The following is a 27,326-nucleotide window of genomic DNA, read 5'->3' on the forward strand; positions in this document are numbered from 1 at the left end:
ATTTTTTTTTTTTTTTTTTTGAGACAGGGTCTCACTCTGTCACTCAGGCTGGAGTGCAGTGGTGTGATCTTGGCTCACTGCAGCTTCAATCTACCAGGCTCAAACATTCTCTTGCCTTAGTCTCCTGAGTATCTGGGACCACAGGGATGCACCACCACATCTGGCTACTTAAATTTTTTTTTTTATAAACGGGGAGTTGGGGGGGGGTCTTACTATGTTGCCCATGCTCGTCTCGAACTCCTGGGCTCAAGCGAACTGCCTGCCTTGGCCTCCAAAGTGTTGGGATTACAGGCATGAGCCACTGCACCTGGCCTGATGTTGCTTCCTGTAACCTTAGCCAGACAAGCGTGGGGCCTGGTATGCAGCAGGCGTTCCCTGATGGCTTGTGGGTTTTCTGGAAAATGAGGAGGCACTGGGCAGCAGGCCCCTGGTCCATTGTCCGTGCCTGCTCATGGCTCAGAAGGACTTGCGGAGGGCAGGAGACCTGGTGAAGGGCGTGGGGACCAGAGCTTGCAGATGTCCAAGGCTGTGCACAGTCATCACTTGGCACACCCACTCCTTGTCTGCTGGGTCTACTGTTTGATAATGGCAATCCAGGCTGGTGTCCCATGCAGCCCCTTTCTCCCAGAGCAACCTTCCTCATCTGCCCCTCAGTTCCCTTTAGGAGGAATTTCCCAGAAACCTAAGGGAAAGGTGAGGGTTGACCAGAAGGTACTCAGAGGTGAGATCCAGCCCCAACTCTTGGAATCCCTGGCTGGGGTGGGGAGAAGGTTATCCTGGGGCAGTGCAGTGCCCGTGAGGCGGCAGCAGAGAGCACCCACCAAAGAGCCTAGAGAGCTGTGTCAAAGGGCAAGGGTAATGGTTTCTAAATCTGGCCCTGGGCTGGAAGGAATTCCTCTACGGGACTTTGAAAAATCGCAGACTCCAGATCCCTCACCTCTGCCCTATTCCATTGTGCCCATTCCACTGCCAGAGCCGTACCTGGCAGTGGCTCTGGATGGGAGAGGAGGTCAACCTGGAAGGAAGGACAAAGAGAGGGAGGGAAGGATTGGCCGTCATGCCTATCTTCCTTTCCACATGTTCACTGACTGGCTGTCAGCCGGTGTGTGGATGCCCCCTCCCAGAGGAATAAGGACTGGGCCAGGTGGTTTCTAATCCCTTGTCTCCAAGTCAGACCAGGGTTCGAGTCCCGACTGCACCCCTTACAAGCTCTGGGACCTTGGGCAAGCCTTCAAGCTCTAAGTCTGTCTCCTCCACAGTACAAAGGCAGCAGAATCCCTCTGCCATGTGAGATTATGGTGAGGAGGAGAGAGTTCCTGAGAAGCCGTCAGGTGAAGCTCAGGGCACATCCCAGCTGTTCAGTCAATGGCGCTACTGTGAGTTGTCAGGATTCAGGTCCCCCACAGGGCTGGGTGGGTGGCAGTGGGGCTGTTCTTGTGGGAACAAGCCTCCCCAAGTGAGGCCGTGTGGTGTACAGGGTGTGGAGGAGAAGGCTGAAAAACGTGAATCTCCCAGCAGAGAAGATGGTATGGGACTGGGACCTGGGCTTCCTCAGTTTATCCAGGATTCTGGTCTCCCCTGTGGGTGCCCTGGCTTTGGCTGTGTCTCCCCTCTGCACCCTGAGTTGTGCACATTCCTGCACATGAGCACACAACACACACAGGGGCCTGTGCAAACCTGGCAAACCTGTGCCAGAAAATTCCTGAGGTGAACAAAATCCTTGCTGGGCAGCCCTGGAGGCCAGCCTGTGGGGGAGCTGCAGGGCACAGCAGTGAAAGAGAGGTGCTGGGGTGGAGCTGGGGCTTGTGCAGTGTAGGGGTGGGAGCTCTCCAGAGCAGGTGGCCAGAGTCCTGGGCTCTAAGGGCACGTGTGACTCGCAAGTGGAACCGGCCAGAGCTCCCCTGCCACTGTCCCTGGGCTGCCTGAAGCTCCCTTTGACAAAGCCTGAGGCCTACTGACACTGGAGGGCTTTCCCTTGATCTCTGACTGCCTTTCACCATGCAGGAGAACTACTAGAACTCTATTGCAAGAGCCAGCTCAGAGGGACACAGAGTCCACCAGCCCCATATGGGCAGGCCCCCTGGGATCGCGGTGGGAGGGGCACACACCCCTGGAAAGGGCCGCCTAGCGGTTCTGCTGCTCTGCCACCACCTACCGTGGTCACGTCAGAGTCTGGAGGGGTCATCTCCACCAGGTTGATGTAGTAGGGTGCGTCCTTCCACGTGGGGTGGTTGTCGTTGATGTCCAGGAGGGTGATGTTTACCTGTGAAACCACAAGGAGCTCTGGGAGACGCACCCAGCTGAGATGGGCCAGGGCAGGGCCTGCCAGGGGAAACATGCTCAGATGCCCACGGGCCATCTTGGCATTAATTCCGCCAGCTCCACCAACCTTGGGAGCCTTGGGCAGGGCCTGGGCTTTGGAGGACAGGAAGGAGCCAGGCCCCTTCAGGAGAGAGAGTTCCAGTGTTGTCCCATCAGGAGGCAGTGGAATGGATGTGATGATCCCTGAAATCCTTGCTGTGATCTGGGACTTCTCCCATCCCTGCCTCCAGTCTTGGCTGAAGGTGACTGACAGGGTGGGGGATCTAATAGGATCCCTTGAGCTTCCCCATCTCAGCTACAAGCCAAGCAATTTCTTTGCTCACCTGCCACCAGGTACATTATTTATAGGGCTGATTCCTGTTAGCAGGGGCCTCCCTTGACAGAGTAGGGCATTGGGGATTTTCACACCAAATCCCTGGCCACGCGATACCATCTCCAGCCTCTCTGGCTGGGTAAGGATGGGGTGGCTGCTGCAGGCTGGGTGAGGGCCACCGTTCTGAGGGTGAGCCAAAGAAACCGAATGGGGAACAAATTGGGGAGGTGGCTGGAGTGACTATCAGCTGGTCCTCCCGCTTCCTCTCTCACAGAGCGCTTCTCACTTCCCCCTTCACTTCTGCAGCCGAGAGCTCATTCAAGGCCCCCACATTTCGTTCCTCTAGCTTTCTACTCTCTGGGGCACATCAGTCGGGGAAGAACAAGCCCCCAGGAACCCTCCAGGGCCCTGCTTCCTGCTCTGAGCTGCTCTTCCTCACAGGAATGCCTGCTTCTGCTCTGTTGGCAGGTGCCAAGGCACGGAGAGGCTTATAGGGCTCATGCCTTCTGCCACCTGCCCTCCTGGATGTTTAGGGGCAGGAGAGAAAGTATTTCATTTTGCTCCTCCCAAGGGCCCTCCATTCCTGGTGGTGATGCCTTTCTTCCCCACAGCCGTGGTGGCCCCGGGGACTGACCTCTGCCGCTGCTGACTTCATTTTTGCCCCCTTGCTCACTCTCACAAAGCCTCACACAGGCTGAGGACACGGCGGTCCAGAGGTACAAGCGGGGAGCAGCAGCCTGGCTGGCGAGGGGGAACTGGGGCATGGGAGGGGAGCACACTCACGGTGGCGATGCCAGTTTTCTGGTTGTGGCCCACACCCCCGTCCACTGCGCGAACAATCAGGATGTATTCAGACTTGGTCTCTCGGTCAAGCAGAGACGTGGTGGTGATTTCCCCTGCCAGAGAGAGAAGTGGGTGCGTGAGAGGGTTTGGGTGGGCCAGGGGGAGAGCGAGGGAAGGAGAGAGAGTGAGAACGTGCACGAGAAATGTTAGCAGGCGACCATGATCTGGCAGCCTGGATGTGTTCCTGAGATGGTGCTTATCACAGTGGGAGACAGGAGAGCTCCCGTGTCCTGGAAGCCAGCTCCCCAGAGCTGGATGACGTAACCCCACAGGGAGGAAATATTTGCAGATGTGGGAAAATCTAGGCTGATTCTTGGGGTAGGGGCTGGAGAACAGGGCAGGAGGGCCATTAGGCCTTGAGCTCAGTCACAGATCACCTGTTTAGACTTTTGACATTATCTTACTGGCTTTATCACCTGGAGCTAGGTACTTTAATCCTCTGTGCCTCAGTTTCCTCACAGGGCTCAAAGGGAACGATAATAGGACCTACCTCATAGAGCTGTCATGGGGTTAATTGAATTAAGATCATGGAAATCTTAGAACAGTGCCAGGCGCTGTTTATTTATATAGTCACAGAAATACAATGACAGGAAAGAAAAACACCAGGTGTTCACACACGTTCTAACTTATGACTCATTACTGGACAGTTCAACCTATCCAGCCTTATCGTGCATTGATAATTAATAGTTATAAAACAATTTCCTAATTACATTGTGAACAGCATAATAATTACATGGCCTCGAATTTTTTTAGTGTGCTAAATCTGAACAATTAAACACAATTTTTTGTTCACCTGTATTTGGTCTTTCTTTGTATTTTGGTGTAATTGAAATTTACCAGCACACCCTGATAGTGGTGTGCTGGTAAATGTTTGACAACTGGCTCCCCAAAATTAAAAAAGAAAGGCATTTTCCAACTTCCTTGGTGTAAATAGCCCCAGCAGGGCCCATTTTAAGCTACCAACTTGATGGTATTGAATATGGAGTTCACAGCTGAGAGCCTCGCTAGCTCTTGGGAGCAGGGTGAGCCAGTCCCAGCAGACTTCAGCAGTCACTGCAGCCAGGCCATTCACCAGCTTGCATCAGCCATGGGAGAGCGCCCATGTGGTGAGGATGTGAGACGTGGATTTGAATTCTGATTATGGACCTTCCCAGGTGCTTGGGCTTGGAAAATTTTAAATTTTTGAAGCTTCAGTTTTCTCATCTATAAAATGGAGATTAGTGTGACTTCCACGCAGAGCTGTTGTGAGGTTAAAGTAATTCTAGGTGAGGCTCCCAACACAGAAAATGACTGTTTCCTTCCACTGGACTGTGAGCTTTCCCCACGGGCAGGGCCTGTATGCTATCCATCTTTTTATCCCCATTGCCTGAGCTGTGTGTCCTGGGACAAGTCGCTTAACTTCTCTGTGCTTGGTTCTTTCCACCATGAAGCAAGGCAGCTGGGCCAGATTGCCTTTAGGACTGCTTCTACCCTGACAGTTCCCTCCATGGCATGCTGGCTTGCCCTCTGGTCTGTGCAGGGCTGAGCAGGGAGCTGGGAGTGGGTGACAGGGCAGCTTAGGTGCTAAGGCCAGGAATGGAAGACTCACAAAGGTCTGCCCAACAAGCCACATTCTCTGCCAGGGTGGTGTCGATTAATTGGCAGGGCGAGGAAGAAATTAATCTCTAAAAAGTTTTAAACATGAACTTGTCGGCATGATAGATAGCCTCTCCTGTCTGGGAAATTAGATCCAATTAAGGCCACCTCTGTGGGGCAGGCCTGGCTAATTTGACCGAGGAGCTCAGAGGAAAATGCTTACACCTTTGGAGCCAAAGTCTTGTTAAGGCAGCAAGAAAAAGTCTGTGTCATTAAAGGCCCCAGGTGGAGCTGGAGCCCTGACTGGGGAGGCAAGGGCAGGGGTGGCTGAAAGGTCAGGGAGCTACTCATATAATGGAAACTTTAATGTTTGGATTCTGGATTCAGAAGTTCATGCTCTGTGAGTCCTCAGTCAGGTTACTTAACCTCCCCAGTGGCTCAGCTTCCTCATCTGGAAAATGGTGATAAGGCTAGTACCTGCCTCACAGGTGAGGAGGGCAGAATGAGATGCTGCTGCTCAGAGCCCTGGGAACAGTGCTGGGCATGTGGTTCATACTCATTCATGACATTACTCTGAGACCCCTGGGAATGAGGGCTCACTGTGGGGGATGCTCCTGAGAGAAAAGAGGAAGGCCCTCACTTTCTCAGAGATAGAAAAAGAGGAAGGGGGCCCTGGGTCCCCTTCCTCAGTCTTTGTACCCATCAGAACTGGCCATCTGCTCCCCAAGCCTCCAGGAAAAGGGTACAAGAAAGGGATTGAAGGCTGACTTCCACCGCGGAGGGATGGATAGCAGGAAGAGCTAATGCTCTGCTGGGCCACTGACCACCTGCAGCAGGGATGGCCAGTGTCCACCAAAGATCCCTGCTTCCTTTCCAGGGGATAATTATTACTTGGATGTGACTGCCAGGCAGGGCCTGGCCCATAACCTCCTCCTAGTCCGATAACCCATGCTCTCTTTTCCCTTCAGCAGTGACCTTGGAGCCACAACATGGAAGGGGCCTGGGCCCCAGAATCATCATGTGGAAGGCTGTCACTCAACATCTGCCTGGGTTGACTATATGAATTCCAATTTCTATTGTCTCAAGCCACTGAGATAGGGTGTAGCTGTTTAGCATCAACAGTTCCTTTAACTCATACAGAAATGGGTACTGGAAGTGGGGTGCCTTGCATGCCCACTGAGCTGACGTTCCCACTGGGAACGTCATGAGGTCAGGGCCATGTCTCATTCCTTCCTGTACCCCAGCACCTGGCACAGCACCTGGCTCAGAGCAGCCCCCACCCCAATTTCTGAATGAACATATGAATGAATGTACAGAGGTCCCAGATTCTTCCCCAGGTCTGGCTGAAAAGCTTGGGTCTCTTGCTGCTTCTTTCTGCCCACTTTTTCTCCCAGCTTCAAGGAAGAGAGAAAACTGAGGAATGTACATGGAGAGATGAAGAAGAAAGAAGAGAGTTACATGGGCTGAGCCGGGAGCTTGGGGCAGGGGGCTCACAGGTGAATAAACAAAAGAGAATAACGATAGTAATATTTCTAGCACTTATTGTGTGCCGGGGACTATTCAAAGTGTGCTCCCTGTTATACATCATTTAATCCACACAGCAGCCCTAACATGATCTTCCTCATCTTACAGCTGGGGAAACTGAGGCACGCATCTGTGTAGGAAGAGGAGCCAGGCTTTAAGAATGAGGTCAGGAGCTGAGGGAGGGGGACACTGAGGCTTTAATAAAGGTGTTCCTGAAAAGGGATGTGTTAACCAGCTGTTTTTAAGATGAAACACATTTAAAACATAACACAACTCTTCACCATTGAAAGACATCCTTCCCTGGATCAATTCACGTTGTGATTTTTTGGGTAAGATCAGTAATCACACTCAAATTAATATTTCAGGGATTACACCGGTGCTCAAAGTTGGCCTGCTCAAAATTGAAAGGAAGGAGACCCGGACCCAGCGGCTGGTTCTGGGTCCGGGTATGGACGGTCAGCCTCAGGGTGTGGAGGACCAGGGTGCTTGGCCAATGTCGGGGGCTCACCTGAGCGGGCGTTGATCCGAAACTGGGCGGAGCCTTCCAAGGAGTAGATGATGGACTCCTGGCCGTACTCCCGAGAGCGGTCCAGGTCCGTGGCATTTAAGAACAGCACCGTGGCTCCTTCAGGGGGAAAAGGTGGGGGCAGGGGGTGCTGCTCACCCTGAGCCCCTGAGCTCATGGCCCCAGCCCTGGGAGCAGCATTTGTGCTGGCCCAAGAGGAGGACATGGGACCCTCCCAGTGACCAGCTCTCAGGGAGGTGGGAGGCCTGCCTGTTGGGACACCCCAGGGATGAGGGTGGCTCAATCACTGTTGTTGGAGCCCAGATCGCTGGGCTGGGTGGGGATGAGGCTCCATGAGATGCTTAGGGATGGACTGGGCCCTCTGGTGTCTTCCTGTCTCCCCTGCCCCTGCCTGGCTGGACACCATATTAAATACACTCAGATTGGCCAGCTTTTACTTGGAGTCAAAAGACATGAAGCTCCATATTAAATTATTCTACATTTACTATATTCAATTTTAGTCTAGTTTTATCTCATTCACAGGGGAATTTATAAGGGTTTTTATTTTCTCCTTAAGGTTCAGTTAAGGCCTTCACCTTTATTTCCAGTTCCGTGAAATCCTGACTCAAGGGATTAGCTTTTCCAGCCACTCTGTCCAGACCCTGAGAGCAGCTTGTCCTGAAGCTGTGCCCACCAGGGCTGCTGGCTCCAGCCCCTCCTGCCACCCAACTACCAGCTCTGGCCAAGTGGCGAGGAGGTCCGGTGCACAGGCTCCTGGAATCTCCACACCCAAGACTGGAACCCGCAGGGCCTCTGCAGGCGCCTTCACCTGCCTGAGCATCATTTCCTCCCCTGGGACCGGGTCTAAAGATACCATCTAACTTGTGGGTTTGCTGCTGGGATCCTGAGGGATAAAGCATGGAGGCCACAGGCTGAGCCCCACAGGGAGCTCCACTGGGCTGCAGGGCTGGTGGTGACCATCCAGCAGATGAATCAGCAGTCCCGAGAGGCAAGGGGCCAGGCAGGTCATTGTGGCCCTGTAGTCCTGGGTCCTCAAATATGACCCTCAGGTCTGCCTTGAGCAGGAGGACAGGCACATGAGCCCTAACATAACCCTGAAGAGATCTAAGTGCCATAGTGAAGGCCTCTCCTTGACAGAGTCCCCAGGGATGGCAGGGAGTGCTGGGGGTGGCTCTTTAGCAGTGACATTCTCCAGGCGATGCCTGACTAGGACAGGAAGGGTAGGCTGGGTACAGCCCAGCACCCACCCAGCTCATTGTCAGCTGCCAGAGTGGTACCCAGAGGTTCTCTTTAGAAGGGCTTGTGGTGTCAGGGAAGACTAGTTCTGACTCCACTATCCCTGACTCCACCACCCCTGACTCCACCAACCCTGACTTCACCATCACTGGCTCCACCACCACAGGCTCCACCATCCCTGGTTCCACCACCCCTGACTCCACCACCCCTGACTCCACCACCCCTGGCGCCACCATCCCTGACTCCACCATCCCTGGCTCTACCATCCCTGACTCCAGTGTCTCTAACTCGAATGTCCCTGACTCCACCATCCATGACTCCAGCATCTCTGACTCTATTGTCCTTGACTCCAGCCTTCCCATCTCCTTCAGCCACTGCAGCAGTTCCTGACATGGGTGTTTTCCTTGCTGGGATCATTTGCTCTGAGGGTAAGGGCGAAGCTGCCAGCCGGCCCTGAGGGCAGAACAGATCCCTTGGAACCTGAATGTAGAGCTGGTGGTGCTGGGTCTGCAAGTGAGCCCTGCAACCTGAGCCTGGCCCAGAGATTAGCCTCTCAATCGCATCCTCACATAGGAACACATGCCATGCTGTAAGGCCACTTCTCTGAAATCACGGCCCCTGGGACCTGCCTCGCAGTGCTGTAGTCTCAGAGCCCTCTGCACACTTGGGACTGTTTAATCAAGATTGCTTAATTAATCATGGATCATTATTCTTTCTCCACTAGACTATAGTTAAAGGAGAGCATGAACCAAGTGCCCAGCACAGCACCTGCACATAGTAGGTGCTCTGTAATTAGCTGTTAGCTGGCAGGTAACTAGATGTCTCCAAAGGCTCCCCGATTTGTCAAGGAGCTTGGCCGGGGAAAGAGAAGGCCATGGACCTCTCAGAATTTGTGTGCAGAGCCGGGGTCTGTACATCCTGGGTGCCGTGACTGCTGGCTGACTACCTTCATGTGCCCCCCACCCCCCGACCTAAGCCTGTACCTGCCATGATGTTCTCCACCACGGAGACAAAGTAGGCGGGCTTGCTGAAGGTGGGAGGGTTGTCATTCTCATCCTGGAAGGAAAACAGACAGGTTGCAGGAGCCAGGGAGGCAGGTGGGCTGGCCGGATGTCTAAGGTGGGCACCAAGGAGTTAGGCTAGGCCAGGCTGGCACTAAAGAGCTCTGGACTCTCCGTATAACCAGAGCCAGGTGAGGTGTCACAGGGAGTCAGGTAACCCTCTGGCAGGCTACAGTTCTAGGAGGTAGGACCAGCCCTGGGGAAACATGTAGGCCTCAGGAAGGGATGGGGAGGCCCAGGGAGACGGAGTGTGCCGGCAGCAGCTAGGACTGCCAACAGCTGCCAGCTCCCCAGCCTCCCCGCTGGTCCTCCAGCTGAGCCCCAAGCTCACTCCAGCACTCACACCCCCAGCTCCCATGCTGAGAATGCCCACTTGGACCCCTATGTAGGTCCACCAGGATGATGACAAAAGCTTCTAAGACTCTACCCAAAGATACTGAAGTATGCGGGGGCAGGTCAGGGTCAGGGGGTTCCCAGAGCCCAAACTCTGGCCCTGGGCTGGCTGCTGGCAGGTACAGCTAGACTCCTCCTTGCACACAAGAACAACGACTCTTCCAGCCCCTGGGCCACCCCTGGCCCAGAGCCCCACCCCTGTCAGTTCTAAAGCAATAGCTCTTCTAGCCCAGCCTTTGCCAGTGGCCAGAGGACAGTGTTTGGCTGAGGGGCTGAGCCTGGCAGGGTGGGGTGGGCAGCTTCTGCCTTCTCCTACGCATCACCCAACTCCTCCACACCGCGGCCCTTCCTCTTCAATTAGAAGAGGCTTTCCTGCCCTTTAATACTCTTATCCTCACTGGACAATAATTGCAATCCCCCAACAAGAATTCCTCCCTGCTTCCTTCTTGGAGGAAGCCTCCCCAGCCCACTTGACTCATGACCTTCTCCCCTTTCCCAAGAGTCCATTGCAGAGCTCAGGAGTCAGGCTGAGTCCCGGCACTGTTGGGCAGTCTTTACGCTACAGTCTTCGGCAGTTCCTGTTTGTTTGCTAGTGCAAATAGGGGTTCCATGACAGGGCCTGGCTTCTCTTGGAACTGAGGGCTCTTCGAGGGAGAGGATCCTGTACGAAGCCCCCTTTGCTGGAGTCCCTGCTGATGGAGTAGCCATGAAAGATGGGGGCATGCTATCTGGCTGCACACCCCTTGGGACATCAGAGAATCTCAGCCTGCTAAGATTGTGGGTGCCCAGAAAGGAGTGATCCTCTCTTTCTCCAATCTGCCCCTTGGTTCTGGATGGCACCCTGGCTCACGCTGACCTGCCCGTCTCCCCAGATACCCAGTAGTCTCAGGATTCCCCTGATGTCCAATGCCCCAGCTGCATGCCTGGGCATCTTCCCCGTCCCTGGTGCGGGTGTGAGTGCCCCATATACTTATACATTTAAGCTTCTGCCTGGCTGCACGAAACGGTGCGGAGAATGTCAGTGACAGAGCATGAGGCAGAAACTTATTAGCGGTGATATTTCCCTGGATCTTGGCGCTGCATTTGCTATTAGTTCTAATTCAGCGGCTCGCTCTACAAAAGCTTATTGTCCCCTAATGGGAAATCTACAAACCGAGTTTGACTTCTTTATTAAAAACCAACAAGCAGTGGATGAAAAAGAATCACCTGGCCCCTCCGGCCCCTCCTCCTCCTGGAGCCCTGTGGTTTCCATCTGCCTGTCCCTCACCCCCAACCTGTGCAGGAAATGCTGCCATCCACGACTTCATTGCTGTGGGTTTTTAAATTCCAGTTGGGAGAAAATCCTTTTTGTGGAGGGAGGAGGCCACTTAGTCGAGTGACAGCTACTTAAAAACCAGCCACATGCAAAATCAGCCTGAAGGCGGTGACCTTTTCAAGTGTGGTCCTCAGACACAAGTGACTGTGCCATCCAGAGGCCCTGCTTGACAGACAATGTTCACTCACAGCAAGGTGGCACCTGTCTTTGTTGCCAGACTCTCCGGTTGCCCCAGGGTTAGGGTGCACTCTGAAGGGAAGTGCAGGGCCCCTGCTGGTCCCTGGGATGCCTTTGAGGGAATTTGAAAATGGGGTCCCTTCTACTAGGCCACTGTAGTTCCATGCCAAGGCACACCCTGGCTTGCCAAGTGCAAAGTGAGGTGGATTCTTACCCCCACCCACCTCCTCTGTGGTCTCAAGGAGAGAGGCTGCGGATCACACTTTTGTTTGCAGGGGCAAAAAGGGAGTTCAGTCCCTTCGCCTTCCTCTCTCTGCGTGCTCTGGTCCCTTTGAGGGGGGCTGAGGCACAACGAGATGCTTCGGTCCCTGCTTTAGCTGAGCTACAGGTTGGGACAGGTCTGGGGTTTGGGGCAGAGCTCGGGTTTCAAAATCTCATGAGGGTGGGTCTCTGAAGGCCTTGCTCCTCAAAGTGTGGTCCCCTGACCAGAAGCATCCACATCACCTGGGAGCTGGGAGGACACACAGAATCCCTAGCCCTGCCTCAGACCCACTAAATAGGAATCTGCCTTTTCATGAAATCCCCAGGGAATTCTAGGGCCCAGGGAACTTTGAGAAGCTCTGATCTCAGTCATATGTGGATAGGGATGACCAAGTTTCCAGGCCTGTGGCTGTGGTGGAAAGAATGTCAACATGGGAGTCATTCAGGTCAGGGTTCAAGTCCCAGCTCTGCCAGTAAGGAAGAAAGGTGAAGAAAGGCACTGGTGACCCTGGGTCCTCCTGGAGCCTCAGCCTCCCCATCTGTAAAGTGGGACTGAAAGGGACTGGGTCATGTGAAAGGACCTGGCACATTGCTGGAGCTCAGCACAGTTTAATTTCCATTTGGCTACTTAGGCCTGTCCAGCCCCGGGCTAGCCAGAACACTTTAACTTATTTCCCTAGACCTCCCTTACTCTTACCCTCTCCAGCATACATTCCCCAAAGCCTGAACAGCTCCCTCTCTGCCTCAGCCCACTCATGGGAACTCCCATTTGCAGTAGTGACAGGCTGAGGCATGGGTGTGGCTGCTGTTATGCATGGCTGTCTTATTGGCTGTAATGACAGCCAACATTCCAGGTGCCAGGTGCCACCTGCACAATCCCATTTCATCCTCACAAAAATATCATGAGGCAGGTACCGCAATTATCCCCATTTTGCAGATGAGGATGTTGTTTCAGAGACCCAGGTCACACAGCAAGAGGGTAGCAGACCCATATGCCAGGTTTCAGACCCATATGCCTCCACAGCCACACCCCTCTTTCCACTTGGTGTCTTCTTGGGGAGTGGAGCAGGATACACATTCACCTTCTTGTCCTACTGGGGTCCCAGTACAGAATTCACTGCCTCATTGTGCAGAGCAGCATCTGGCTGGTTGAAAGCAACGGGTGGGTTGGTCAGGGTTGTGACTGTAGCTAGGATTAGAGGAGGCTTGGGGGCTGTGGTCAAGTCTGGGAAACTAAGGCCAGGTTTGGGTGATGTGGTCAGGGTCGGGCCATGGGGTAAAGAGTGCCAGCCCATGGTCATGACTGCCAGGGGATGCATTCTTGTTCCCTACCCTCGGTGTTTCTAGGTGGGAGGTTACAGGTTTGAGTCAGGTGGTTTTTGTTTTTGTTTTTTTATTTCCTCGAGATGGAGTTTTGCTCTTGTTGCCCAGGCTGGAGTGCAATGGCGCGATCTCGGCTCACTGCAACCTCTGCCTCCAGGGTTCAAATGATTCTCCTGCCTCAGCCTCCTGAGTAACTGGGATGACAGGTACCCGCCACCACATCTGTCTAATTTTTGTATTTTTAGTAGAGACGGAGTTTCACCATGTTGGCCAGGCTAGTCTCGAACTCCTGTCCTTGTGATCACTTTAGCCTCCCAAAGTACTGGGATTACAGGCATGAGCCACTGCGCCTGGCCCAGGCCAGTTTTAAGGCTTCTGAAGATCTCCTGGTCCCTGTCCTCCTTCCCCGGACACTCCCTGAAGCCTGAGGTGCCAGGCATAAGGACTCCAGAAGCAAGGCCCCAACTCTCTGCCCTTCCCTTTGCTATCCTGGTTCTGTAGAGCCTCACTCTCCTGGTCACCCCTAAATTCCGCTCCCACGTGGCCACCTGGGAGGCTCCCCCGTCAGGCATCACATTGACTTTCCCATCATTCCAGCTCCATCCTATTCAGCAAGCAAATAGGGGCCCTGGCCCAGACAAGGGCCTTTCCACTTGGGAGCTGGCCCTGGAGCTTCAGCCTCAGGTTGAGAAGAAAGCTTGTTAAGGCCGGGTGTGGGGCAGTGGCAGAGGCTGCTGGTGAAGCTGGCTGTGACAGGAAGGCTCTCCAGCATGCCTGCTCCAGGGGGAGATTTTCCTGAGCTCATGTCAAATCACAGCGCATCTCCGAACCTGACAATCTGATCTAATCCTCCCGGAGCCGATAATGCACTAACTCTTCCATCTACATGCATTCGCTGTCTCCCACAGATGGGGAGGGGGCAGGCAGTGCGTGCACAGGTGTGTGCGGGGAGGTCTCCATGCGGAGGGGCCCATTGGACCTACTGTCATACCACACTCTGCATCCCGGTGTGGCATGGGGCAAATGAACCAGCGTGGAGATGGATTCAGCAACTGATAATTTCAGACACAGAAAGCACTAAGGTGTGCTTGATATTCATGTCAGACAAACTGTGGCTTGGTTTCAGACCCCTTTAGATCTTCAGAGGAGTGGAAAAGGGAAGAAAAAAAAAGAAGAGTGGGATAGGGAGAGAGAGCGAAGGGAGAAGATGACCTTCCAGTAATTCTGTTCTTCACAGAACGCAGCCATAAATGAAGGAAGCCCACGACATTTCCTCCTCACCTGACTCCCAGCTCCTGGAAGGGCAAGGCCAGTGGCCCTGGGTACTTACAAATACCTCGATGGTGACAGGGACAGTGCTGTTGAGAGGGGGGTTGCCAGCATCCTTGGCCATGACTGTCAGATAAATCAGCCCATTGGATATCTGTTCATAATCCAGGGGGCGACTGACGCTGATCACTGAAATGACAGGAACAGGCCAGATCCCTCTGTAAGCAGACTTGAGATGCCCGTCCAGCCAGGGTCCCCTTTGGGCAAAGAAGGTATGGCTGGCATGGCCCGGGCCAGCTCTGGCTTGTTTTCTGAACACCTGGAGCCTCACCATCTCGACTGAGATTTCCTGACTGCCTAAAGTGTGTCAGACCCTGTGTGGAGCCCATGAGGTGATAGCCGGTTTGGTGGTAATGTAAGCCCCCCTTTTACAGATGAAGAAACCACGCTCAGAGACGTTCAGTAACTTGCCCAAGGTCACACAGCTCTCAACTTAATAGAGTGGGGAGATGAGCCCAGGTTTGGCTGAATCCAGAGCCCAGGCTCTTTCTTAGTAGGCACTCCTGCCTGCTTGTCTGTCTGTCTGTCTCACTCACTCATCCGGCACTTGATGGATTCTCCCTCATCAGTCTGGAAGCTGCTCGGGGGACAGGGTCATGCCTCGGGCCCTATAGCCCTCCCTGTCACTACTCCTCTCTCCAGGTAAGCACAGAGTTCCCCAGGTGTTGCCCAGCATTGGGGATGCCAGGGAGGACCAGGCAGTGGGGTGCAGAAGGCAGGACCCTCCTCGGTCTCCTCTAGCCCTATTTCTCTAATCTTCTTCCCTCACTTCTCCTTTATTTATTTTTATTTATGAAGTTTTCTTCGCAGAAGCAGAGTCTGGCTGTGTTGCCTAGGCTGGTCTCGAACTTCTGCTTCAAGCAATCCTCCCGCCTTGGCCTCCCCAAGTGCTACGATTAAAGAGCCAACTGCCCCTGGCGTCTCTCTCTCTCTTCTCTTCCCTCCATTTCCTCCCCACTTTATGCTATGGGTTCTTCATGCCCATCCAGTCACCTACTCTGGGCACTGTTTAGACCCTATGGGGAGGTACTCAGGGTTAGGTGCTGCAGACCTTGCCTTCAACAGAAGTCTGTTTAGAGGTAGGTGAAGAACCCTAATGCCAAAGGTAGACCCAGGCTGAGAGGCAGGATCTGCAGGGAGCTAAGATAGATGCCTCTGCCCTGAAATATCCCCACCACTGCACATGCCTGAAGTCTCTCCATTAGTACTTGTTTGTGCTAAGCCATTGATTCTCAAATGGGGAGGGAAGGCATATTGGCTTGGGAGTGGGGGGCATGGGAGGTCTTAGAAGGCATTACAACAATATTAAATTACAACTTTCTATTTGGAAAAGGGAAACAAGATTATTGCTTTGGTAATATAAAATCTAAGGGGGATTCTTCTACTTGAGAGGAGGATGAGGTATGGGGCAGGCAGAAGCATGGAACTTTTAAGTTTTTGAAAGAGGGATGGGCCGGGCACGGTGGCTCACACCTGTAATTCCAGCACTTTGGGAGGCTGAGGTGGCCAGATGGCTTGAGGTCAGGAGTTCAAGACCAGCCTGGCCAGCATTAGCAAAATCCCATCTCTACTAAAAATACAAAAATTAGCTGGGTGTGGTGGCACACCTGTAATCCCAGCTACTCTGGAGGCTGAGGCAGGAGAATCATACGAACCCAGGAGGCAGAGGCGGAGGTTGCAATGAGCCGAGATAGAGCCACTGCACTCCCACCTGGGGTGACAGAGTAAAACGCTGTCAAAAAAAAAAAAAAGAGAGAGAAAGAAAGAAAAGAAAGAAAGAAAGAAAGAAAGAGAAAGATGGATGTAGATTTCATAAAGAATGCAATTTGTTTTCTTTGTTTTTTTTTTTTTTTTTTTTTGAGACGGAGTCTCGCTCTGTCACCAGGCTGGAGTGCAGTGGCGCGACCTGGGTTCACTGCACCCTCTGCCTCCCAGATTCAAGTGATTCTCCTGCCTCAGCCTCCCAAGTAGCTGGGATTACAGGTGCACACCACCACGCCTGGCCAAGTTTTGTATTTTTAGTAGAGACAGGGTTTCGCCATGTTGGCCAGTCTGGTCTCGAACTCCTGACCTCAATTGATCTACTGGCCTCAGCCTCCCAAACTGCTGGGATTACAGGCCTGAGCCACCTCGCTGGTCAGAACCACAATTTCTACAATGGCATTTCTCTCAACTAACTGTGGGGCAGTGGGAGGAGTGAGCACTGGACCCAGAGTCATTCAATGCACATCGATCCCTTCTGCCCTGGGGGGCACCTAACCCTGGCTCCAGAAATCAGAGAAGCTTCCCAGAGGAGGAAGTGTTAAATGAGCCCTTAAAGCTAGCCAGGGGCTACACACTGGACAGCCAAAGGGAGGCAGGACCAAGGGGCAAGGAGGTAGCACTTTCCTGTCAAAAGGAACACACTTTGCAAAGACATGGGAGTGACCACCAGTAAGGGGAGACAAGTGTCAAAGTGTTGGAAGAGGCTGGACTCTGGTGGGGCAAGGGCTGCTGAGAGTTGAGGCTCGCAAGGCAACCAAGGGCCAGACCACACAGGGACTTGGTGCCAAGCTCAGCAGCTTTGCTGGGTGAGCTCAGGCAAGTTGCTCCGTCTCTGGGCCTTAGCTGCCTCGTCTGAAAAACAAAGTAGTCTCTCTTGGGATCTTGGAGCTTGAGGTTGCTGCTGCTATTTCCTGCCAGGGCTCCAGGGATGGGGAACCACAGTAGGCAGCAGGGCATGGTGCAGAGTGCCTGGCCCCACAGGGCCGCCCAAAGGGTAGGGAGGCTTGGCTAACGAGCTTCCATCCCACGGACCTGCCCGCAGCCTTGGTAAGAAACAGAGAGCCCCAGAGATTCTGTTACCATCACACTTCTGGCTCGATTGCAGGGCTGGCCATGGCCTGACAACCAAAGAGAGATCCCGCTGATGAGAGACACAGATGTTGATCCTATGGAAGGGCGACTCAGGCCACATCCCACTCCAGCCCTAGGTGTTTGGGGCAGCTTCCTGAGTAGCCCAGGGTGTCAGGGAGACACGGGGTGCCCGCCCCACCCGCACAAGGGAGGTGTGAGTGCAGAGAGCCCCCCAGCCCTCCTCCTGGCTGGGCCCCGAGTTCTGCCCCACACCTACCTCCATAGCCCTCGTACAGGCTGATGTCAAAGTAGCTGCCAAAGGCAGACGCACTGACAATGCTGTAGGTGATCTGGTTGTTGGGAGGGGAGTCTTCATCTGTTGCCTGGAAGGAAGAGGGCAGACAAGAGCCGTGAGCCTGCAGGAGGCTGGGGACCAAAAGAGGGTGGGCAGCTGGGAGGGAGGGGAAGGCTGACCCTGCTGACAGCTCCTTTTTTGGGTGATCCAGCCTTGGGTCTTGTCCTGGCCCAGGACCCCAGGAGGCACCCCTTGTGCTTCAACTAGAGGCCACACTCTGGCTCCCAGCAGACGCCCTGCTCCCCTCCATGTGCTGCCTGTGGAGGCAGCCTGGGGAATCTAGAGGGTAGGTAGGATGCCCAGGAAGAATGCGGAGGCCTGGCCTTCCCAGAGGCTGAGACACAATTACTTCCCACCCCCAACCCCAGCTGGAACACCCCCACCTGCAGACGCCCTCCGTGACTCCTGGACCCAGTTAGGGCCCTTGGGTCCCCTTATCTCATTGGTCCCCTTACACCCAGTGGTAATTTCTTATCTAATTTCTGCCTCCCTCGCTTAGACCATCAGTTTCATGTGAGCAGGAACCTTGTTTCTTGATTGCTGCTGCATACCTACAGGCCAACCCAGCGTTTGGCCACAGTGGGTGTCTAATCCATGCATATTACAGGAAAGCAAGGAGAAAAGAAGGCACCTGGAGTGGGGCCAGGGATCCCTCTTCCCCTTGACTGTCTTCTCTGAGCTTCTTTCCAGGTCGTCCCTCACTCTAGAGCCTCCAGTGGTCCCCATTACTCAGGGTATACCTGGAGCTGAGCAGGGAGGGCACGGCAGGACAAGGTTGTATGGGGGGCCATGGCCAGGCTGGACGGGCACATGGTCTGTTCTTCTAGGTATCCCCTGTGCCCACCCTTCCGGCCTTGCCTTCATCCCTGCCTGCTTCGAAAACAAGCTCCAAATGGAGGCTCTGGGTCCCATCCCTTTGGGTAGGCAGCATGGGGAAGGGGGGACATTTAAAAGTCTCTGGTTAAAGGTCACTGAAGCCAAGTGGGGACTTATTGCAGGAAGCACTTGGAGAACAGCATTCCAGGACTAGACCTGGCTCTGATACTGTACTAACTATGTCTTCATGGGCAAGCGTCTCCCCTCCGGGTTTCCCTTCTGTAAAATGGGGTTGCACTCCATGGTCTCTGTAGCTCCTTCCAGCTGCAGCACTTCCTGATTCTAGTCAGTCATTAAAGGGCTTGGAGGGGGTCCTGACACAAGGAAGTGCTCCCCACTCAATGCCCTTGCTAAGGGAGATGGTGGCGGATGGGTGGGGAGGGGGATCTTTTGCTAATTCTGACCTAATATTTAAGCTGAGACATATAAAGCCCCACTTAGTACCAAGGACATCAGGTGTTGCTCATAGAAGGCCCAACACAGACTCAGAATTTGACTCTCAAATCTGTGCAGCATTCTTTGTGGATGGGAGGTCAGCCCCTCTTGCAGTGGGTTCCCGAGGGGTTGGTCAAGAAGAAAGCACAGGCTAGGCACGGTGGCTCAAGCCTGTAGTCCCAGCTGCTAAGGAGGCAGAGACAGGAGGATTGCTTGAGCCCAGGAGTTTGGGGCTGCAGTGAACTCTGATTGTACCACTGCACTGCAGCCTGGGTGAAAGAGTGAGACCCTGTCTCAAAACAACAAAAAACAAAAAAGAAGCAAGCAAGCAAGTACAGGGGGAAGAGTAAGATGAATGGCAGGAGTGCAGGGCTCCCTGGCACCTTACCCGGAGCCGCACCAGCTGTGTGACAGAAGGCTCGTTCTCCCGCAGAGCACCCACATAAGCATCTTTCTGGAAGGTGGGCACGTTGTCGTTGACATCCAACACATTGATCCTGACCCGGCCTGTGGTCTCCTCACCACCCCCGTCCCGGGCAATGATCGTCAGGGTGAAGCGCTGGATGAGCTCATAGTCCAGCCTGGCAATCAGCATGATGAGTCCCGTGTCCTTGTCCAGCGAGAACCTGTGCCAGGCCGGGAGGATGGAGGGAGGGAACACCGTGGTTTAAAACAGGCTTGATGGGGCCGGCATTTCCCAACCTGTCTTTGCCCAGAGTGACAAACAGAAATAAATGAAGTCTGAAATCTGCCTTCCCTTTCACTTGCCCTGAGAAGAGCTGCTATTTCTAAAGGCAGTGGGTGGGGGCAGGGATCAGGATCACACGAGGTGGGCAGGAGGAGTCGCCTGATTTAAGCAAGGAGGAAACCAGGCAGAACAACCCTCCTGCTGTGAACAGGAGTTCCTACCTATTGCAGAAATTTAGATGCACCAGCATGCTAGGAATGGGCAGAAAGCAGCTGGTGAAGGGCAGGGTGGTTGGTCCTCTTTTAGGAGCTGCCCCTTGACTTTGAGGAGATGAGCCTTGAGCGGAAGGTTGGTACACATCTCCTGGGTAGTAGAAAGGTACGGCAAGGGCCGGGCGCGGTGGCTCAAGCCTGTAATCCCAGCACTTTGGGAGGCCGAGAGGGGCGGATCACGAGGTCAGGAGATCGAGACCATCCTAGCTAACATGGTGAAACCCCGTCTCTACTAAAATATACAAAAAACTAGCCGGGCGAGGTGGCGGGCGCCTGTAGTCCCAGCTACTCAGGAGGCTGAGGCAGGAGAATGGCGTGAACCCGGGAGGCGGAGCTTGCAGTGAGCTGAGATCCGGCCACTGCACTCCAGCCTGGGCAACAGAGCGAGACTCCGTCTCAAAAAAAAAAAAAAAAAAAAAAAAGGTACGACAAGACAACCCCTCCAACTACGTCCTCTAAATGTCCCCTCAGGAGCCTCATCTGAGACGTCAGTTGACATCTGTGTGCTCTGACCACAACTGCCAACCACCAAGCCTGGAAGGTTCTGGCTCGGAGTGAGGAAAGTTTCAGGCCCAGAAGACGGGAAGAGGTGAGACCATCCAAGATGACCAGGATAAGGCTACATGAACATGGGTCCCCTGGGGAAAGGGTTTCCTGTGCACTTAGCCGTGTTGGTGCCTTCCTCCCATTTGAGGCCCCCATCACTGAGTGACAGAGAATGGCCAGATGCCCCTAACAATCTCCTTGTCTCTTCTTCTTTTTTGAGACAGGGTTTCACTCTGTCCCCAGGCTGGAGTACAGTGGTGCAATCTCAGCTCATTGCAACCTCTGCCTCCTAGGTTCAAACCAGTCTCCTGCCTCAGCCTCCCAAGTAGCTGGGACTAGAGGCACCTGCCACCACGCCCAGCTAATTTTTGTATTTTTAGTAGAGATAGGGTTTCATCATGTTGGCCAGGCTGGTCTTGAACTCCTGACCTCAGGTAATCCACCCACCTCGGCCTCCCAAACTGCTGGGATTACAGGCATGAGCCACTGCATCCAGCTCCTTCCCTATCTTTTCTTGATCCTTCTCACAGATAGTCGGGGTCAGTCATTCAAGTTGACACCCACCACCTCACTCATTCCACTGGGCTTCCCGATGCATCAGACACGTGGCCTTTGAGCATGTTAAAAGTGAGAGGGGGCTGGGCGCAGTGGCTCATGCCTGTAATCCCAGCACTTGGGAGGCCGAGGTGGGTGGATCACCTGAGGTCAGGAGTTCGAGACCAGCCTGGCCAACATGGTGAAATCCCATCTCTACTAAAAATACAAAAATTAACCAGGTGTGGTGGTGGGTGCCTGTAATCGCAGCTACTCAGGAGGCTGAGGCAGGAGAATTGCTTGAACCTAGGAGGCGGAGGTTGCAGTGAGCCAAGATTGTGCCATAAAACTCCAGTCTGGGCAACAGAGCGAGACACTGTTTCAAAAACAAACAAACAAACAAAAAAAGTGAGAAGGCTGCCCTTTGGCTTGGATTAATTGAAGACAAGGCCCAAAACCAAGCCTGGACCATGTTACCATGAGGAGTGATGGGGCAAGGCTGGCATGTGTCAGGCAGGGAGGTGAGTAACCCACCTATGGGCTGCTGCACATTGAGAGCCCTCCTGGGGCAGGCTGTGTAGCCTAGTGGTGAAGGTCACATGCAGAAGCCTGACCATGGCACTTACAGCTGTGTGACTTTGGACAAGTGACTTAGCCTCTCTGTGTTGCACTTTCCTCACCTGTAAAGTGGGGATGATAAAAGTGCCTAGCACTGAGTTCCTCTGTCATTTCACTGACAGGATGACATGAGACAATGCGTGTAAAGCCCCTGGCCTTGATGAGCCTGACACGTAGTTGCTGCGGCTGGCGGCGGCAGCGGCGGCGGCGGCGGCGGCGGCGGTGGTGGTGGTGGTGATGGTGGTATGCAGTCGCTAGTACTTCAAAGCCTCTCAGAGACACAATGGATCCATTCCCAAAGCTAAAGGCTATCTTTTGAGGGTCAGATAAGCTGTGCCTCAGAGAGTCGAGGAGACTTGACCAAGGCTGTGCCACAATCAGGGTCAAATCAGCCACAGTGTCCATGGGCTCCAACTTCCAGTCCAGTGCTCTAGCCACAGGGCCCAGCACCTCCCTCCCTGGGCACTGAAAAGTTCCCAGATCTCATGAGTCTGGGGAGGGCCAAGGACCAATGCGGAGGGACCTGAGGGACTGTGGGCAGAGTCTCACCTGTCTGGGTCATCACTGAAGAAATAGTTGACTTCCCCAAAGGTGCCTGCATCATTGTCTGTTGCCTGCAACGGTGAGAACAAGAAGTCATTACTGCCAGGTCCAGCTGAGGTTTCAGGTCCACAGGAAATCCGTATTCCTCTCGCATGTCTCCTTTGGCCCAGGTGGAATTTTCTAGAACCATGCTGTTCAGTAAGGATGCCGCAGGCCGCTACTGGCTGTTTAAATTTATACTGGAAGGCGCAGTTCTACAGGACTGGTCTACCAGGCATCTCTAACTGAGTGAAGCCACTCCTTCTGGGCTCATGGGGGCTCATGCCCCCTCCAGGCGGGGCAAGCCTCTTCTCTGCAGATGCTCCGAGAGCTTGGGAGAGAGACCGTGGACCCATGGCCTGGGATCACAGCCTGTGGTTTTGACAGTATCACAAACGAAGGTTGGTGTCAGCCATCTGCTGGGTTCTTCTGGTTTTTCTCCCACAGTCCTTAAAGCCTCCAAGTCAGATGTGCTAGCCATTGGGGGAAGCCCTCTGGTCCCTCCCTTCTTTGACCCTGGAAATTCTTTCAAATCCATTGCATGCATAGGGCAGACCTATCTGCCCAGTGGCCTTCACTTTTAGAAACACTCTGCCACCCTCTCCACCCGTCTCCTCTGGCTCCTCTCTCTGCTTGCACAAAAGGCCTGACTGGGAACTGCCTGCCTGTCCCTGACCACAGGGACTGGCCTGGGAATGGCCCTTGACCACAGCTGGGTCCATCAGAATCCTCTGGGGACTCTTCCTATTGCGTTGCTGGGGATAAAAGCTTTCCTCAGAGAGTTAGGCAGGGGAGACATGAACTGAGAGCTGCTGCATGTTTGGGGAGGATGAAGATGCACCCAGACCTCAGGAGAGCTAGGAGAAGAGAAGGCCAAATTCTGGTAGTCTTAGAATCCTGAATCTGATCTGACATCCCTTCCCCACCCTTGATTTGGTTTGTGAGTTCACTGAGATCGCTCTCTCTCTTTTTTTTCTTTTTTCTTTTTTCTTTTTTTTTTTAGAAATGGGTCTCTCTATGTTGCCCAAGTTGGCCTCCAACTGCTGGGCTCAAGGGATCCTCCCACTGTGGCCTCCTGAGTAGCTGGGACTACAGGGATCAGCCGCTGTGCCTGGCTAATTGAGACTTCCTTTGACTGGGCTGGTCCAGGCTGGCATCACTTATGGTCAAAAGAGATAGACAGGAGAGAGGCCAGCCTTATGCTGATGACAAGGACAATGATGGTGGCAGCCTGCATGGCTGTCATACCTTTTACATTTTCAAAGAACATCCAGGTTTACTATGGCTTCGTTTTCCCCTCACAGCTGTCCATGTGGTAGGGAGACAAACATTTCCATCTGTCTCACAGGTCACACAATGGAGGCTCAGACCTCAATGAGGCCTGGTGAAAGCCTGCTGCCAGTCTGGCTTAGGAGCAGGTCAGAAGCAGAGTGGGACAGAAACTGGCCTCTCCACCCCCACCTGGTGTTCATTCTCTGTGGCCATCCCAGTGAGGCCCTCCTCCATCTCCCCCGACCTGAAGTTCTAGTAGGGGTTTGGCTTTGTGGCTGGGAACATTGGCTTCTATATTGTCCCTGACATGGTTCTAATCCACAGTGCAGGCTAAATGACATCATTTGTTCATTCAGTAGTTACTTATGAAACACATAATCCATGCAAAGTGCTGTTCTAGATGTGACCTCTGCTCTCTTCCCAGGCCACTGCCCTAGAGCTGGGCAAACTGCTGCCTGCCACCAGATGCCCGTAGGGAAAGGCCTCAGACTGACTTTGGGGTCCACTTGCATCTGTTTTGTATTTAAGGTATCTCTGTAAGATTGTAAGTGGATAAAGCCCTCACGGCTAAAAATATGTTTTGATCCCTTTGTGCTCAATATTTTTTGAGGTTCCTTTTAAAGTTCCTGGATTCTATGAAATCCAGTAAATTCTATGTTCTTTATGATAAGCCTGAATTTTCAAGGAAAAGCTAATTTGTGTTTAGTATATTCAGTTCAGGAAGGCAGATAAGTGAAAAATATATTTCTATCCCAAATGAATGAAATGAAAAAAAGTTTATACCCAAAGGGTTAAGATCTTAGTTATCCAGAAAACTTGGCTATACAGAAAGATGCCATTTCTGGGGGCTCTGGGCTGCCAGCTTGTATAGGACTGCCTCTTGTGCCGGATTTCCATTCAATATCCCCACAGCTTACGCTCCTACAGACTGTGCAGACCTCTGTCCCCACCACCATCCCACCCAGGCTCAGAGCTCCTCACAGGTTTTCAGGGGGTGTGTGCTGAACAAGTGAAAGGAAGGCACTGAGCCATGTCACCACCCTCCAACCCAGGACTGGCTCCCAGACGGGGCCTCTCCCACTGCCTGCACCATTCCTCACGACAACAGCAGCCACTGCTGGCTCCTGCACGCTTTCTACCTACAACCCCTTCACCTTCACAACAGCCCTGTGAGGTAGGTACTATTATCAGCACCACCTCTAATTTACAGATGGGGAAACTGAGGCATCGAGACAGTACATCATTCACTCAAGGCTTCACAGCTAGAGAAAGAACAGTGCTGGATTTGAATCCTGTGCCATCTAGCCATGCCCTTGCCCTCCATCAGTTATTGCCTCTGAGCCAAGACGAGTGCTTGTTCTCAGAAGGAAGGGAGCCTGGTTATTCCAGGCAAGAGGAGACCACACTGCCCAAAGCAACCCCAGATTTATCCTTACTTTACAGGGACGGAGGAGAAGGGGAGCGGGAGGAATCCCAGAGCCCTTCCCACCCCCAGGTTCCACTGACAATCATGGTCATCAATGCATGGTCTTTTTGGACTGTTATAACTGCAGCTTGGTCTCGGGAAGATCTGACTGCCATGCCATTGAGCCCCTTGGCGAGGGGTCACTGTGGTGTGGAGACCTCAGTTCCAGGTCACTGTGTGACCAAACCATACCTCCTTGGCCCCCATCATTTGCCTTTGTCAAAGGAAAAGGGTTTGGGGAAGGACTTTGGGGAAGTCACCTGTGGTGCTCACTGCACAGCACAGACGGTGCCTGGCATGCAGTAGATGCTTCTTAAATGACTGAAAAATGAATAAGAAGGGGGTGGTGCAGAGAAAATAGGGAAGGGGCAGAGAGACTGGGGTGAAGATAAAGAAGGCAGGACTCAGAAGAAAGGGGACAGAAGAGAAGCAAATGGTAGAAGGAAAAGGGAAAGGGAAGTAGAGGAGAGACAGCAGGCTAGGAGGCGGAGGACAGCAGCTGAGAAGCAGAAAGTGGGGTGTGCAGGAAGGGAGGGGCCTGGGTCATGGGGCCATGCTGCCCCTGAGACCTGGCGATGAGCCCTTCAGATCTGGGTGCCCCACAAAATTGCTCTGGATTGTCAGGACGGAAAGGATGTGTGAGGTGCCTGCGTCCCATCCCCTTCCCCCTGGGGCCTGGAGCCGCTGAGGCCCAAGGAAATTAGGTGATGAGCCCCAGGAGACAGGACTGGATTGTCTTAGAGCAGAAGCTGGCTTCACACCCCCAACCCTTGCAAGGCTTGCCCTCCCCTGCCCACGTTGAACTGGGCACAGCCATGGCTCCCACGGTGACCCTTGTCCCCAGGGCCTCTCACTGCCCGCCCAGGCTGCCGATGCTGACCAGGGAAGATTTGTGAGTTCTTCAGTGCCACCACCTAATGACCATGTGAAATATGTATGCCTGGGTGAGGAGGAGAGGGAGAGCTTTCATTTTTCAAATGTAGGAACCCGAACTAGATGAAAAGCTGCTCCTTGCCCCTGCCAGGGTGAAGGCAGCAGCACTGACCTTGGGCCTTGTCAGGTGTGGGGCCAGCACTAGGCTGCAGCAGGGCCTGTCAGGGGCCCTGGGCCCGGAAGGAGGCGGTAGATCTGCGCTCGAAGGAAAACCCCTCCCCTCCTACACACCGTGTCGGCCCTGAATGTCTAGCCTCATTTCTGACCCAGACTGGAGCACGTGCAGCTCCCAGGACCTGGCTCTGACCCCTCCACTTGGACGGCATCCCTCCCTCTCCTGCCTGGCTCACACTCTTCTGCCCTCCCTGACCCCCAAGGCAAAGTTAGGGCTCCTCCCTGCACTCACTCAGCATTCCCAGCCCTGATCACACTGAGGCACTGAAGCTGAGGCTAACGCGTGTCTCCCCCAACCAGGACGTGGCTCCCAGAAGCAGCGTGGGGTCATGGGGTCCACATGTGCCCAGGGCCTAGTACAGGGCCCGGACATAAAGGCAGCCCAGGAAAGGTAAGTCTGTCTCTGTCACCTATAACTACAACTACATCCACCTTCTCATGACACATACCGATGTATGAATTTAATTTTGACCAGATCTCCACAGGTAAGTACTGTTATTACCTCCCACCCACTTTTCCAAGTGAGGAAACAGAGGCGCAGTGGTGTTAAGTGACTGTTTGTCATGGCACCTTTTAAACAACCTCCTCCCAAGCCAGACTTGCTTGTGGCTTACCAACTAAAAGTCCAACAGACAAATGAAGTGGCAGACAGACCGTGACCCTTGGGGCCCATTTTAGGAAGGAGGGTTTGAGGAGTGCCAAGGGCCTAAGTATAGAGAACAAAATTTCCTCTTCCTGCTACAAACACCCTCTTCCCTGCGATGTTCTAGGAATGAGCATGTCTGTCTCCCTGCAGAGTGACTTCCAGGGTCTCACAGGCCAGCCAGATGGCGACAGGGATCGGGGAAGGGGATGGCCCAGCTGGCCACTTTCATATTGTACCTAAGAAATGCCAAATCAAAGGCCAGGCATGGTGGCTCACGCCTGTAATCCCAGCACTTTGGTTTGGGAGGCTGAGGTGGATGGGTCACTTGAGGTCAGGAGTTCAAGACCAGCCTGGTCAACATGGTGAAACCCCATCTCTATTAAAAATAGAAAAATTAGCCAGTCATGGTGGCAGTTGCCTGTAGTCCCAGCTACTCAGGAGGCTGAGGCAGGAGAATCGCTTGAACCTGGGAAGCGGAGGTTGCAGTGAACCAAGATTGCACCACTGCACTCCAACCTGGGTGACAGAGTGAGACCCTGTCAAAAAAAGAAAAAAAAAAAAAGATGCCAAACCAAGGCTCCAGGTGAGCACCTCAGCTGTGCTCCAGGCTCCTCCCTCTGGCGCCTCTGTGTCTCCATTGCCATCTAATGGCTCCCCCCGGCTCTGGCTGGCACTCAGAGGTACACACTAGTGCATTTTACTACTTGTCAAGGTTCTCATAAGAGGCCCAGGGGCAAAAAGTCAAAGCCAGTAGCTAAAATTATCATCCTTCTCTGCTCAAAATCCTTCAATGGCTCCCTATGATCTGCTGAATTAATTTCAGACCCTAGTGTCAAGGTTGTCCACAGTCTGGTTGGGCTTAGTGTTCTTTTTTTTTTTTTTTTTTTTTTTTTTTTT

General features: G+C 53.4%; 1 protein-coding gene across 1 annotated transcript in view; it reads right to left on the reverse strand.

Moving 5' to 3' along the window:
• Nucleotides 1-27,326, reverse strand: part of LOC108516852 (cadherin-23) — a 421,574-nt gene that overhangs the window by 113,611 nt on the left and 280,637 nt on the right. Inside the window, exons 15-22 of the mRNA XM_017854517.1 lie at nt 21,907-21,971; nt 19,088-19,325; nt 17,311-17,416; nt 14,200-14,327; nt 9,323-9,395; nt 7,086-7,202; nt 3,419-3,531; nt 2,156-2,263 (exon numbers count right to left, since the gene is read on the reverse strand). Of these exons, the coding sequence (XP_017710006.1) occupies nt 2,156-2,263; nt 3,419-3,531; nt 7,086-7,202; nt 9,323-9,395; nt 14,200-14,327; nt 17,311-17,416; nt 19,088-19,325; nt 21,907-21,971 (948 nt within the window). The remainder of the gene's footprint in view (nt 1-2,155; nt 2,264-3,418; nt 3,532-7,085; nt 7,203-9,322; nt 9,396-14,199; nt 14,328-17,310; nt 17,417-19,087; nt 19,326-21,906; nt 21,972-27,326) is intronic.

The sequence above is a fragment of the Rhinopithecus bieti genome, unplaced genomic scaffold (genome assembly GCF_001698545.2).
Source record: "Rhinopithecus bieti isolate Rb0 unplaced genomic scaffold, ASM169854v2 scaffold_36008, whole genome shotgun sequence".
NCBI classification, from domain to species: domain Eukaryota; kingdom Metazoa; phylum Chordata; class Mammalia; order Primates; family Cercopithecidae; genus Rhinopithecus; species Rhinopithecus bieti.